Genomic DNA, 14,673 nt, shown 5'->3' on the forward strand with positions numbered 1-14,673 from the left:
AGATTGCGCCTATTAAACTTTGGGCATAATATGCGGTATCAATACATCTACACTTATCTTTATATGTAGCTGCTGATATTTTATATGTAGATGCTGATATTTCAGATTTTAGGTTTCTGATTGTTACAATTTATGGCAGGCTTAGTACAATTGCTTGTGTGATATGCCCAGTTGCTCATAAAATCTCAGACCTGATGAAAATTGATGTCTATATGCATACTTATGTATTCTGAGGGGGTGTTTGGATACCAGCTGCTAAACTTTAGCAGTGTCACATCGGATGTTCGGATGCTAATTAGGAGGACTAAACATCAGTTAATTATAAAACTAACTGCAAAACCCTGTGCTAATTCGCGAGACGAATCTATTAAGCCTAATTAATCCATCTGTGTAATTAAGCAAATGGTTACTGTAGCACCATATTATCAAATCATGGACTAATTAGGCTTAATAGATTTATCTCGCGAATTAGACTCCATCTGTGTAATTAGTTTTGTAATTAGCTTATGTTTAATACTTCTAATTAGCATCCAAACATTCGATGTGACAGGTGCTATACTTTAGGAGGGTGTATCCATACACCCTCTCAGCATGCCACTTTGCTTGCTGCAAGACCATTTATGTATTGCTCAGATGTTATCTTTAAAATATAGACAGCCACTTTATCTTGTCAATTTGATGCACAGTTGCATTCTTCATTATTCCAACCTGCTGCCTTACTTTTCAATTTGATGCACACTGTCCGGCATTTAGACCGTGCACTATTGTCCAACGTTCTGCTTTATCTTTGTTTGTTTGTTTGTTTCTAGGATTGATCATTTTTTCTGTAATTTTGAGTTAGGGATGCGGAACCTGCTGAGTCAATTGGTAAATCTTTGCTCACGTTGTACGTTTCTGCTGTGTGAAAATTTTGTTGGTCCCTTGACTTCTATGTATCACAGAAGATATCCAAACAACCTGTCAGATGATGGCGAAGGCTGAAATATCTTGGGGGAGTGTAGAAAATTCTTGTTAGCGTAATGGTTAATGTCTTTCCGAGTAGAAAATTCTTGTTAGCGTAATGTTCCGAGACATTTATCTGTATGATCCTTCATTACACAAGATATGTAGAATTTACCATTCAGGTTGTCGCTAAGTTCATTCGAGGAAAGAAATGTGCCACCTGGTGTATTGATATTCCTATTTTTCTTTATGGAAGATTTTCTGTGGCGTGAAAATGAGACACGTCACATATGATTGGTTTGCCAGATTGATTTATCACAAATACTTGCATACAATGAATATTTGAAACGAGAATTTTTTTAAACGAAATATGATGAATATTTACTCTACTGGCTGCCATTTCAGTTCATAAAGAACGATAAGTTGGACCTGAAAGGCCCTTCGATATGATTAACATTTTGCTTAAAGAAACGTGAGAATGCAGTTCAATCTAAAGCTCGGTCAGTTTGGATCATACAAACTGAATTCTTCTCTTTTATTATTAAGTACAAATGTGTTAAAAATTTCGTACTGGACCCACAAGTTGGGCAATAGAAAATATCTCCAGTTTGGACTAAAATACTGAGTTCAATCTGCTCCGTTCCGGTTGTTTCTTGCTGCACACATTTTTTGCCGTACGAAAGCCACGATGCAAAAAAAAAAAAGACGGTTGGAGGATGGGAAGATGGAACGACCGAGGCTCGCAGCACACGTGGAAAAACCAGAGGCGGGAGGTGGACGTCGTGGGTTGGGGGAAAACCAGACGCGGGAGGCGCAGGCCGCTGTGGGCGGAACATCGGGCGCTAGGTGGCCGGGTACAGAATAAGCTATGTTATATATATATTCACCTGGCTCGCAGATATGGCCTATGCAGATGCTAGGCTCTAATGAACCTATCTCTCCTTCCATCCTAAATTATAAATCATTTTAATTTTTCTAGATACATAAATGGACATAATGTATATCTAGATGACCCCTTTATGAAGATAGAAAAGCTAAAACGAAAATTTATAAGAAACAAAGTGATCTGGACTAGGCGTTACTGGGCCATATGGGCCGCCTCCACAGCAATCGACCATTGCTGCCGCAGCTCGAAACTTCTCCACTTCCCGCAATTAATTTTATTTTTCTTTCATGTGTGTCCTTGTAGATTGTAAATAACTATTTTACATATTTCTCCAGATTGATTTTGTATGCTCATTGCCATTTCTATTTGTACGGCTTGCACGGTTGCCCCACTGGTGTTAGGAGACGTGGCAGGACGTACGTTGCAGTAACCCGCTCCACCAGCTGCCAAGTGGGGCGGCTTGGGCCTTTCTTGTCTGTTCTAAATAAGCACCGGGAGGTGGTCGGACCGGCGGTGGAGGTGGTCGAGATGGCGCTGGGGAGCATCTTGAAATTTGTCATCATTGTGTGATACTTTTCAAAATAATTTCTAATTCCAACTTTTGCGATGTAAAATACATCTATGGGCATGCTAAAATTTTCCTTTCTTTCAGAACTTTAAAGTTCATTTTAAATGAATTCTCACCACTCTCAATATTTGTGCAGAGTCGAACCTCAATCAAATGAATATGTCTCCCATGGAGCATGCATAGTTGTTGCAGAAAGGAAAATGATGGTAATATAAGGAACAAATTACGGATAATAAAGCCAAACATGACAGTACAACCGGACATGAAAGGCAATTGTGTACAGCCTCGACAGTCACACTTATCGTCAGTTGGACAGGAGCTAGAAAAACCACATACATATCTTTCACTCATCTTTCACGAGAGAGAAAAATGTGCGGAAATCCTCACTCATGATGTTGATGTCCTCCCACAGGGCACTGGAGTAAACAGACAAGACTTTGCCGTCTGCGTTCCTCTCGTCCTCTTCCAGAACATGAATCACGGGTCTAATGAGTGATGAGCAGTCCTCTGAGTCCGAGCAGTCCTCTCGTCCTCTTTACAGTCATGTGATTGCTCAGATGAACTTAGAGGGTGTTTGGATTTTTAGTTTGGACTGAAAATCATGTCACATAGAATATTTAAAGGCTAATTTGAAGAACTAAATATGAGCTAATTATAAAACTAATTATACGGATGGAGGCTAATTCCCAAGATGAATCTATTAAACCTAATTAATCCATCATTAACACATGTTTATTGTAGCACCACATTATCAAATCATGGACTAATTATGTTTAATAAATTCGTCTAGCGAAGCTTCCATCTGTACAATTGGTTTTATAATTAGTCTATATTTAATACTCTTAATACTCCTAATTAGTATCTAAACATTCGATGTGACACGAATTTTAGGAGATGCTAAAGAACCAACCAGGACCTTACCTGACTTTGACCCGTTTCACAGTGCGTAAATGTTGCTTCGCTGTTCTAGAAATCACGCGGCACGCCACAGGACGGATGTGCCACTAGAGCCACTAGGCTGTGGCCCTAGTCTTCGGCCAGATAACCAAGAAGAAAATCAGTAGCAATCCGTGTCACCGAGAAGGATGGATTTGACCCTATACCTTCGAAGATTGAGCTGGCACTGTTGACATAGGTACGTCGCTGCAAAAAAATAGCGCCGGTTCAATTTTAAAATAAATTTAGAAAAATATGAGTCCAGTACTTAAGTCGAGAACTCAGACAATTAATCTTAACAGCCGAGCTATGTTCAATTCACCTCACTTGGTTTAAGTCCAGTAGGGCCGTAGCCAGCCCGTGCAATGAGCGCACTGGATCGGCACCAACGACTAGCACCTGCACTGCCCATTCACAGAGCTTCATGGAAACGTGGTGTGTTGCTCTCATGAAGTGCTAGCAAGAATTAAGTAATAATTTCAGAATAATAGAATCAGTCAATTAGGAACTAAATGCATGATTAAATGATCTAAAATCATACTCATACTCCCTCCATCCTGCAAAGAGTGTCCATTTAGGTTTGTCCCTAAGTCAAATTATTTTAAGTTTAACCAAGTTTACAATGAAGAGTATCAATATTTATAACACTAAATATGTATGCTATAAAATATATTTCATGACGAATCTAATGAAACTTGCTAGACATCAAAAGCATTGATATATTTTTATATAAACGTGATCAAATATAAGATGGTTTGACTTAGGACATAACTAAAGGGACACTCTTGTGGCACGGAGGGAGTACATACCATTGCATCTGCTTGAATAGAGACGTTAACACCTTGATTCACGTGGGGGTGAACCCAACTATCATCGTTATCCACTTTTCAGTGGTTATATGTTTTTTTGATTATTTTTATTTATCTTTTCGTATATATGTGAAATTGTGAATGGATTTGAAGTTAACCTTAACAATTGTGCATGTGTGCTTTACTTCTACTGTATTTTGATTTTTAACATAACATAAGTCAGTTTGGTCCTAGTCTTGACGAAATCTTGAGTCCCCACCATTGGTACCACCCTCACTCCTGGCGACATCACCGGACCCAGCCGCGATGGCCGAGTAGTTATTGGCATCGAATCCTCCAATGGTGTGAAGTGCAGCCGCTGCATAGAGATAGAGCTCAGGTTATACATACACGTTGACACAGCCCCACATTCGAAATAAGCGCGGCGTTGCAGGGTGCATCGAGTTCATTTTCAATCACATCGAGAATTTGAGATGGTCCAGATGGGCGACGGGATAGGAGTGGTTGCCGCTGCGCTCGCCGTGGTGCTGCTCCCGTGGCTGTGGGCGGCGCTGGCGCACCTGGTGTGGCGGCCGTACGCCGTGGCGCGGGCGTTCGCGCGGCAGGGCGTCCGCGGGCGGCCGTACCGGTTCTTCGTCGGCAACACCGGGGAGGTCAGGGCGATGCGTGCGGCGACGAGCGGTCTGACGCTGGACCGCAGCTCCCACGACATCGTCCCGCGGGTGATGCCGCACCTGCGGGCGTGGAAGTCGCTCTACGGCAAGGTGTTCTTCTGGTGGTCCGGCTCGAGGCCGGTGCTGTGCGTGGGCAACTACGACATGGTGAAGCGGGTCCTCTCCGACAAGGCGGGGCTGTACCGCAAGCCGGAGCCGGGCCCCGCCTTGGTGGCGCTGATGGGCAGGGGCCTCGTCTTGACCGAGGGCGAGGACTGGGCGCGCCACCGCAGCGTCGTGCACCCGGCGTTCGCCATGGACAAGCTCAAGACGATGGCCCGCGCGATGGAGGCGTGCGCGGGGGAGGTGGTCCGGTCGTGGGAGGCGCGCGCCGCGGAGGCGGCAGGCGGGGAGGCGACGGTGGAGGTGGGTCACCAGTTCAAGGAGCTCACCGCCGACGTAATCTCGCACACGGCGTTCGGCAGCAGCTTCCGGCAGGGGAAGGAGGTGTTCCTGGCGCAGCGGGAGCTGCAGCACATCGCGTTCGCCTCCTTCAACAAGGTCCGCGTCCCGGGGATGGAGTACCTGCCCACCAAAAACAACGTCCGCCGGTGGCAGCTCGAGCGCAAGGTGCGGGGCACGCTCATGGTCATCATCGACGAGCGCCTGGCCGCCGCCAAGGAGGCGAGGGGGTACGGGACCGATCTGCTGGGCCTCATGCTCGAGGCCAACGCCGGCTTCGGCGGCGGCCAGAGGGTCATGAACATGGACGAGATAATCGACGAGTGCAAGACGTTCTTCTTCGCCGGGCACGACACGACCGCGCACCTCCTCACCTGGGCCATGTTCCTCCTCGGCACGCACCCCGAGTGGCAACGGCGTCTCAGGGAGGAGGTGCTCCGAGAGTGCGGCGGCGCCGGGACACCCCTCAACGGAGACGCACTCAGCAAGCTCAAGCTGGTAAATGATTTAGCTCTACTAAATCGCTATCCTTCGATTTGATTGACCGACCAAATCGATGAACCGATGTCCCCGCGGTTAATTTGTAGGTGATGATGGTGTTGTACGAGACGCTGAGGCTGTACGGCGCGGTTAATTTAACCATGAGGCAGGCGACAGCGGATGTGGACCTCTGCGGCGTGAAGGTGCCCAAGGGCACCCTCGTGTCTCTCCCGTTCGCGATGCTACACCGCGACGAGGAGGTGTGGGGCTGCGACGCCGGCGAGTTCAACCCGCACCGGTTCCTGGACGGCGTCGGCAGGGCCGCCGCGCACCCGAGGGCGCTGCTGTCCTTCTCGCTCGGCCCGCGGTCGTGCATCGGGCAGGACTTCGCGATGCTAGAGGCGAAGATCACGCTGGCGCTGATCCTGCAGCGGTTCGCGTTCGAGGTGGCGCCGGAGTACGTGCACGCGCCGGCCGACTTCCTGACGCTTCAGCCCCGGCACGGGCTCCCCGTCGTGCTCAAGCTCTTAGGTCCGTAGGAGGAGATAAGATTTAGCATTTGACACGCTTTGGGTGTAGCGTGGTCGTCCGTCAATAACACGCCATCCCAAATTTCCCGACTCCCAAATTCTGCCATGAGAAGTGCTCTTTGCTTCCCCTGCTTTGTACTAAAAGGTGCTGAACCTGAAGTTTTCTCGGGCTTGCAAGAAGCTCTGGATGAATGAAATTAGGTGGGCAGTCTCTCTCTCCGTTCTCCTAAAAGATCCCGAGGAAGAGGCCGAGGTAGTTGGAGGTGCTGGCACTCACGAGTCACAATGAGCTGCAAAATAGTACTGATACAGGCCGACTGTGCGAAAAGCTGCGCCGACCATGGTTTTGGTTGTCTAGGGGCTACCTAATATTAATACTAAAGTGCAGTTATTTTTTCCATGGTCATTTTTTAAAAAAGTTTCTCAACTTTTTCGCAATCAACCTGCAGTCCATGAGATCATCCGGCGCTTGCGCGTGTTGCAGCAGTCGCCCATGGCAATGCTCTTGGGCAAGGAGAATACTAATGGCCTGCCACCTTGGCCTCACCTGCTGCGCCACCCGCACCATACGCCTTGGCGTGCTTGCCTTCACCTCCGCGTCCATCGCTAGAGAGCCTGCGAACCGCATCATCTGCCACCGCTACCACCTCGGCCTCGTCGGCCCCGCTGCCCGTGCCACATGCCTCGGCGTGCTCGCCTACGCCTCCGCATCTGCCACTGGAGAGCCCACGCGCCGCATCATCTGCCGTTGCGCGTCGCTGGGTAAGCAGGGCTCGGCCCCACACCCCTTGCCCAGCCACATCATCCACTACCACGAGCCGTTGGGTAACCAGGGCTCACCCCCATCCAGCCGTCCATTGCGGAGGTGCATCGGCCACCTGCTCAATGGATAGCCACCTGCTCAATGAAGGCAAGAACTCCGTGTTCAGTGAGCTCATTGCCTCCATTCCCTAATGCCCATCGGGCAGCCTGAGAGAGAGCCCGAGCGCCGCCTCCGCCAGGCCGCCGAGTGGGTCGTCGACACCACCAAGATGCGTGCTTGCTAGTGAGGATCTGCAGCCTGGCTATCGAGCGCTCGTCGTCGACCTAGAGAAAGGCACATGCAGCTGCCTTCTGATTTGCTTGGGGAGGATAAGATAAGGTTTGTGAGTGAGAATAGAGATGTGTTTTGCGGCTGCCTGATAATTTGCTCTGGGAGGACAAATTTATTCTTGGGTTGCTAGGCCAAAGGGAAATAGTAGCCTTGTCGTTGTCAAGATTAGCGGATCAAGACTAGGACTAGTAAATTTCTTTTATGCGCGTAAGGCTTCGGATGGTGGCGTGGGAGACACGGGGTTTAGACCGGTTCGGGCAAGGAAAAGCCCTACGTCTAGTATGAGGAGCTGCTCGTGTTGCCCACGCGGGGTCTATAGTAGGGGTTACAGGAGGGCAAGAGAGGGAGCTGGTCCCAAGTCTCTTGGGTGTGCACTGATGCTCTAAAGGAGGGTGTGTGGGTTCTGTTCGCTCGAGCCAGTCCCCTGTCTCAAGGCCCCCGGTTCTCCTTTTATAGCGCAAGGAGGATAGCGGGGTTACAGGTGAGACCGGGTGTGAGGAGAAGTAAAAGAGATAAGCTAAGTAAAGTAAAATACAAGGAGAAGGATCAAGTCCCAGGGCCGCCGTCTCCTGCTCCGGCCCTCAGATCCTGTCAGCGCGTCCATCGGGGAAGGATGGCTACCCTCGGACCCTGTCGACGATCTCCCCGGTGACCGTTGCCGCCCAACATGATGATGGTGTTCGGTCGTGGTGACTGTGCACGTCGGGGGGAGACGGCTGATCCTGTTATCTTGCTGATGGCTCGTGGGACACGGACGTCGCATCCCTATCGCCGGACGCGCGAGGCGCGAGAACGGGCGGGGCTTCTTCCTGTGCCGGGCGGCGCAGGCCATGAATGCCTTGCAGCGAATCAAGGAGAGCCGCGACCACTGTAGCCTGTGCTGTGCGGTCGTGCATGGGTACTTGTGGTGGGTCACGTCGGGGGCACGGGCGCCTTTCTGCGCGCCAGAGCCGCGGCGCATTTATGGCAAGATCGGCAGGGGGCCCACGAGATCCGCACTCTTATCTTCCAATCTGCGCCCGAGGCGGATACTTGTCTTGTGGGCCCGGATGAGTCCGACCCCCTGCGCCCTGGGTCGGGCGAGGCGGAGTCTTGCGGCGAGGGGTCGGGCGCTCCCGACCCTAGGACCGTGGGTCGGGCGAGGCGGAGTCTGGTCATCAAGGGGTCGGGAGTGTCCGACCCCGGGGCACTGGGTCGGGCGAGGCGGAGCGGGGCTCTCCCTCCCATGTTGTGCCGACGGTAGTCTTCATTACCGCAGGTGGGCCTGGGACTTCATGATTGTTGTTTTAATGGGCATTAGGAGGTCGTTAATATTTCCCCCCAACAAGCCTGGTGTGCTTTTTTTTCTTTGGGCTTTTATTTTTTAAGGGCTGCCAGGTCAGCATGGGCTAGAATTTGAGTCAGCGCTGGACCCATAAAATTTAGTACAGGTAAAGAAAAAAAAAGAAAAGGGTCCAATTTAATTTTGTAGGTCCTGATCGTATGCGTGGAGCTACAATGGTAATTGTGACGTACCCATCACCTACGAAGCACTGTGCAACTTCATCGATATCTGGAAGAACATTGCGTGTATAGTTTGTAGGTCTAGCGTGCACATAGGATGTGTGTGGGTATAGTGTGTTTGTATGTACGTTCAGATACTGCACTATACTGTAGTTGTCCAGCCTAAAAAACCGATTAGATGTATTGGGTGGGGGCTTGAGGGTTAATTATGAAAAAGTGACGGCTCATTAGGACTAGAATCGGGTTCATTTCGTCGTGCAGTTCATTAGGCACACATGCTTCAATCCTCTCTACGGCAAAAGCTAAAAATTTCACATCTACATCTAACGGGAATAATTAACTATCATAAATCAAATTATTGCCGGAGCTTTAAGTTGGGTTTAACTATTTATCGAGTTATAGAAGCATGTTTGTATTTTTTTCTCCCCATTGCAACGCACGAGCATATTTGCTAGTAAAGGATAAAGTATTATTAAGGAAATATAGAGCAACTCCAAGAGTATCCTAAAAAATTTTTCCCCAAAACTATGTATTGGGGGTTCTTCTAAAAAAAATTTCCCCCAAAAACATATCAGTCCACAGCAGATCGCTAATAAATAGCCCCCAATATTTCAAACACAGGCCACATCATTATATTGGGCCCATCGGAAGGGATGCGCGGGCGTGCGGGAATCAGGATTGGGGGAGGAACACCAACGCTAAAATATACGCGGTGGCAGGCTGTTTTTTAGCGTCGCTAAAAAATTGGGGAAGGTTTAGGTGAATTGTTGGAGTTCATTTTTTCTCTCTTTTTTCCTAAAAAAGATATTGGGGGTAAGATTAGCGGCCTCTTGGAGTTGCTTACTTGAGGTAAAGGGAAAAACCATGTATTAATCAACAGTACGCTGAATGTTGGATCGTTAACTAACGGATAGGATTTGGTTGTTAAGGAAGGTATAATGTATGTGGGGAAAGAAAAAATTGATGATAACATGAGTAATAAGAAAAATATAAGGATTTATTTTGATGGAGAATTGGTAAATATTTCAAAAGGCAGCTGAGCGGTGATGAACAAATTATATAAAAAAACTTTATCATAGGGCAAGGTTTTGTTTTAAGATGTCGTGCTTGGGTACGGACATGAGGTTGAACACTAACCGTTTCATCGTGATAAGCTTGGTAAAAAAAAACTATGAATATGCAACAGCAATAGCAAGTACACACTCCCTCCGTCCTTAAAAAAGTCATTCTGCGATTCAAAATTTGTAAAAAAAATTATTATACTTAATTTGGCATGTGTGCATGTGAAAGTGGCCATGTGGCGGTCAATTAAGACAAAATATGGCTAATAAGTAGAGTTAATTAAGGTCATTTTATTCCTTCTTAATCTATTTTAAAATTATTAAAATTACTTAGGTGACTAGTTCTTTTGTACGGAGGAAGTACGTCTGCTAATTGCATTGCTACAGTGTCTTTTTTTTTTACGGTGGCCGGCATATGGCGCATGGCCAAAAACTTCACTGCACCAGGGTTTGGTAGCGTGCGTGCATTAGCGTAGTCATGTACTCGTCCCAAAAAATGCAACTCTCACTTTTCGAGAAGTGAAATAGTTTTAAATTTAACCAAACTTATAAAAAAATTACTAACATTCACATCCCCAAATAGATTTAATATTATGAAAATATATTACATGATTAATCTATTAATATTATTTTATACCATAAATGTTAATACTATTTTGTTGATTAAATTTAAAATTTTAACTCTCAAGAAGCAAGAGTTGCTTTTGAATTCTTTTGGGACGGAGGGGTATGGCCTGGTCCAAAAGCGTCACGGCCTAAAGCAACTCCAAGAGTATCTAAAAAATTCTTCCCTAAAACTATGTATTGGGGGTTCTTCTAAAAAAATTTCCCCCAAAAACATACCAGTCCACATCAGATGGCTAATAAATAGTCTCCGATATTTCAAACACAGGCCACGTCATCGTATTGGGCCCATCGGAAGGGACGGGCGGGCGTGCGGGAATCAAGATTGGGGGAGGAACGCCAACGCTAAATATACGCGGTGGCAGGCTGTTTTTTTAGCGTCGCTAAAAAATTGGAGAAGGTTTAGGTGGATTGTTGGAGTTCATTTTTTTCTCTCTTTTTTTTAAAAGATATTAGGGTAAGATTAGCGGTCTCTTGGAGTTGCTCCAGACGCTCCAGTTTCCGGCTCCTTCGGCGGCCGCGAGGATGGAACTTTCGGGCCCAGATTACAGCTGCCCCGCGCGGACGAAGTCCCAGGTTACAAAGGGCCGGGGCCGATTTTGCAGCAGATATATGACGGACTGACGCTAACGTTGTGCTTCGTGTCCCGGTGCTGGTGCCGAGATCGACCGGAGCCACTTCTCCTCGGTACACGACGCCAGTGCCAACACGAGAGGGACGCTGGAGGACGGGTGATCATGTTCGCACTAGGTTAAATCTTGCTACCAGCCTGACACAGCTTCATTTTTTTATCATGTTTGATCATAATTCCAACCTTGGCTTACAAGAAAAGCTGCATGATACTACAAAAAGGGTACTCTTTTTCTCGGCTCTAGAATTAATCCCTGACTGCAAGCAGAAAATTTCTCAGGACACTGTCAAAATCTTGGCACCTTTTTCCTTTGAAGAAAGTGTTTTTTTTTCATAGGAATGCTATCAATACGGAGTAATATAGATATCATGATATGTGATGGTGCATAGGCACCATTGTTGTAGTCCCATTTCACCCACCGAATCTGATCCAAAGGCAGATACAGCCATACAGGGGGTGCACGCATGTGGCTGTGGCTGTGGGGTCACTTCAACTACTACTTAGAATTTCGAAGATATCGATGATTAGAGTATCCGATTATACGTTTGTGATTCCGTAAAATTATAGAAGATGTCACATGCGAGAGTTGCTCAGCACTACCAGCCACCAATCAAAAGTGGAAGCTTCATGTAGTGTTAGTGCTGGGCTCGAGTTACTTCACTTTCTGAACTGTACAGCTCTACGGCACAGCAGGCTTGCATTCCTCCTGAACACCGCAAAAGGCATACTCGTTGCATTTCCTTTTGCCACAACAACGGTTGTTGGTCGCAATGGCCGACGATCACATGGTGCAAGATCAAAGTATTAAGCTCCGATCGTCGGCGGAGTGCAGAGTTTGCAGAAGCAGCAAGCTACAAACATTCTCTTCTTGCTGGCAGAAGAATGGTCGGTTCGTTTTGGCCGACGCATCGCTCCTCCCTCGTGCGTGACAGTAGAGCTTCGGTGGTAAAGAGAGTATTCTGATTGAAGCAGGACGACAGAATCATGAACGAGCCAACCGTGCATATCATCTTCGGGAAAAGGAACGGAGCAAAGCAACCGATCAGGATGAGATGGCCATCGATTCTAAATTAATCTGCGTGATCCTAACTAACTAACTAACGAACGAACGAACGAACGGGTGATGAGTGCGCGGAAGATTTCATCTGTTTTTGCAAATCCCGGGCACCCGAGGACGCGAGACACCTCCATCATTCAAGGATTGGCCTGCTTCAGCTTGGTGTGTTAAATAGCAATAATAATCACTTGATCACCTTTCGTCAAATTGCTCCTCAAATCACGCTCCGACCCACTGCGGCTAGCTCGTTGCTTTATTGTGATTTAACACTTCACCAGCCGCCATTAGCTCATGCTTTATTCATCAGTTTAAAGATTATGAGTCCCTCGCCGATAAATTCACTGCTTGGAGATCTGAACAGTAAGGAGTAAGAGTGCAACTCATACAATAAGGATCTACAGTTCAGTTGTACCAGTGGAAGTTTCGCTCACAAGTACAAGCCTTCAGATTCAGATTTCTCAATGCAACATGTTTTTTCCAATCGTACACATATTCAAAGGGCATTGTCCAATTGTACGTGCATTTTGCATTATTTTATCTCGCAGCATTATTTGCCGATCTTTTCTCCGCTAACACCAACTCGTCACGTTCTCCGCAATAATTCGGCCGGCACGATCCCCAATTTTGTTTCCCACGTACGTCTCCGTCCCCAACAGAGTGCCTATAAATACCCTACCCGTGGCCACTCCTGCAGCTCACCAAGCAAAACACTCGAGCTGAGCTCATCACCTAGCTCACAGCCTCTTCCGATCGACCTACCAGTGCTTTGCTCAGAAGACGCAGCAGGCAAGAAGCTTGCAGCAGTGGCAATGGCGAAATCGTCTTACACCTTGCTGTTCGGCGCACTGGTCGTGCTCGCGCTTCTAGCGAGCCCCATTGCTTGCACCCGCAAGCTCGCCAAGCCAAACAAGCACAGGCGGCCGACGCACAAGCCGGGAGTCAGGGCCCGTAGCAACCACACCGCTACCCCCTCGGCGTCCGATGCACGCGGCGATGCCTACGGCTCCGGCGGCTGGTTGTCTGCCGGCGCGACGTACTACGGCGCGCCCAACGGCGACGGCAGTGACGGTTAGTGCGATTGCTAATTCTGTTGTCTGTCGGTTAACGTGTACTCCGTACTCTACAGTCTACATTGCACGGCGGGTTAACATGGACTGGCCAAATTTGTACGTGCAGGCGGCGCGTGCGGCTACCAGACCGCCGTCGGGCAGCGTCCCTTCTCGTCGATGATCGCCGCCGGGAGCCCGTCTCTGTTCAAGGGAGGAAAAGGATGCGGCGCCTGCTACGAGGTCAGCAACTCGGCATAACACGCTAGTAGTTTAGTACACACATTGCCTGAGTTCGTGTGGTCACACAACGCATGGCCTAGCTCCTGTGATCCAATAGCAGGGTAGCTCCATTGATGGTGCAAAATGGTCGGCGCTGGTGCTAACTGAATGCTTTCATGTGGCGCGCGTAACGCAGGTTAAATGCAACAGCAACACGGCGTGCTCCGGTCAGCCGGCGACCGTGGTCATCACCGACGAGTGCCCCGGTGGGGTCTGCCTCGCCGAGGCAGCTCACTTCGACATGAGCGGCACCTCCATGGGCGCCATGGCGAAGCCCGGCATGGCCGACAGGCTTCGCGCTGCCGGAATCCTCAAGGTCCAGTACAAGAGGTATGTGCCTGCTACCTGCTGAGAAGTTCAGAATTTCCGTTAGGTACGGAGTTCATAGTTACCACTCGTGGCAGGGTGCCGTGCAAGTACAGCGGCGTGAACATCGCCTTCCGGGTGGACCAAGGCTCCAACCCCTTCTACTTCGAGGTGCTGATCGAGTTCGAGGACGGTGATGGCGACCTCAGCGCCGTCGACCTCATGGAAGCCGGGTGCGGCACTTGGACCCCGATGGTGCAGAATTGGGGCGCGCTGTGGCGCTACAACTCCAACACCGGCAAGGCGCTGAAGGCGCCCTTCTCGATCCGGCTCACCTCCGACTCCGGCAAGGTGCTCGTCGCCAACAACGTCATCCCCGCCGGCTGGAAGGCCGGAGCCACGTACCGCTCCTTGGTGAACTACTCCTGAACTGCAACAGGAGATTATATTTTGTTACGGCTCACGGCAATTCGAGGTAGTTCCTAATGTGTGTCCGGGTGTTTGAGAGAGGCGCGGTGTCAGATGAGGAGGAGAAGCCGGTCTAAGAATCGTGTTCTTTCCCTCCCTCCACGATCTCTACGCAGTCCCCTCGTGACGCATGCAGTCGCTGTGTCTATTTATCTGTGATTTTATTTTTTCCCCTTTTCTTCCTCTCGGTGTGATGTTGAGGGGAGAAGAATAGCTTAAGCTGCGACTAAAGTTGCATTATGGTGTATCCGCTATGAAATTGTGTGAATGTTTTTGTACCACGCAAATACGCAATCCTTATGGAGAAATGATTACTATTATTTCATCGCAACTTCA

At 48.5% G+C, this 14,673-nt stretch overlaps 2 protein-coding genes across 2 annotated transcripts; both read left to right on the top strand.

The window, feature by feature from the left end:
* The first annotated feature begins 4,477 nt into the window (after positions 1–4,477).
* Positions 4,478–6,664, top strand: LOC101757340 (cytochrome P450 709B2). The gene is made up of 2 exons (XM_004953304.4): positions 4,478–5,754; positions 5,844–6,664. Exons 1-2 carry the CDS (start codon positions 4,615–4,617, stop codon positions 6,273–6,275), a joined length of 1,572 nt encoding a protein of 523 aa, XP_004953361.1. The 5' UTR covers positions 4,478–4,614; the 3' UTR covers positions 6,276–6,664.
* A 6,380-nt stretch (positions 6,665–13,044) lies between these two features.
* LOC101756942 (expansin-B11) lies at positions 13,045–14,673 on the top strand. The gene is made up of 4 exons (XM_004953303.2): positions 13,045–13,303; positions 13,412–13,524; positions 13,700–13,893; positions 13,968–14,673. The coding sequence occupies exons 1-4, from the start codon at positions 13,045–13,047 to the stop codon at positions 14,296–14,298; spliced, it is 897 nt and encodes a 298-aa protein (XP_004953360.1). The 3' UTR covers positions 14,299–14,673.

This window comes from Setaria italica, chromosome I (assembly GCF_000263155.2).
Source record: "Setaria italica strain Yugu1 chromosome I, Setaria_italica_v2.0, whole genome shotgun sequence".
Taxonomy (NCBI): domain Eukaryota; kingdom Viridiplantae; phylum Streptophyta; class Magnoliopsida; order Poales; family Poaceae; genus Setaria; species Setaria italica.

Excerpts from the sequence above, each read along its gene's own strand:
- LOC101757340 (XM_004953304.4), top strand. The coding sequence starts at position 4,615 with ATGGTCCAGATGGGCGACGGGATAGGAGTGGTTGCCGCTGCGCTCGCC. Across the intron at positions 5,755-5,843 it reads CACTCAGCAAGCTCAAGCTG|GTGATGATGGTGTTGTACGA; the intron begins GTAAATGATTTA and ends GTTAATTTGTAG.
- LOC101756942 (XM_004953303.2), top strand. The coding sequence starts at position 13,045 with ATGGCGAAATCGTCTTACACCTTGCTGTTCGGCGCACTGGTCGTGCTC. Across the intron at positions 13,304-13,411 it reads CAACGGCGACGGCAGTGACG|GCGGCGCGTGCGGCTACCAG; the intron begins GTTAGTGCGATT and ends TTGTACGTGCAG. Across the intron at positions 13,894-13,967 it reads CTCAAGGTCCAGTACAAGAG|GGTGCCGTGCAAGTACAGCG; the intron begins GTATGTGCCTGC and ends CACTCGTGGCAG.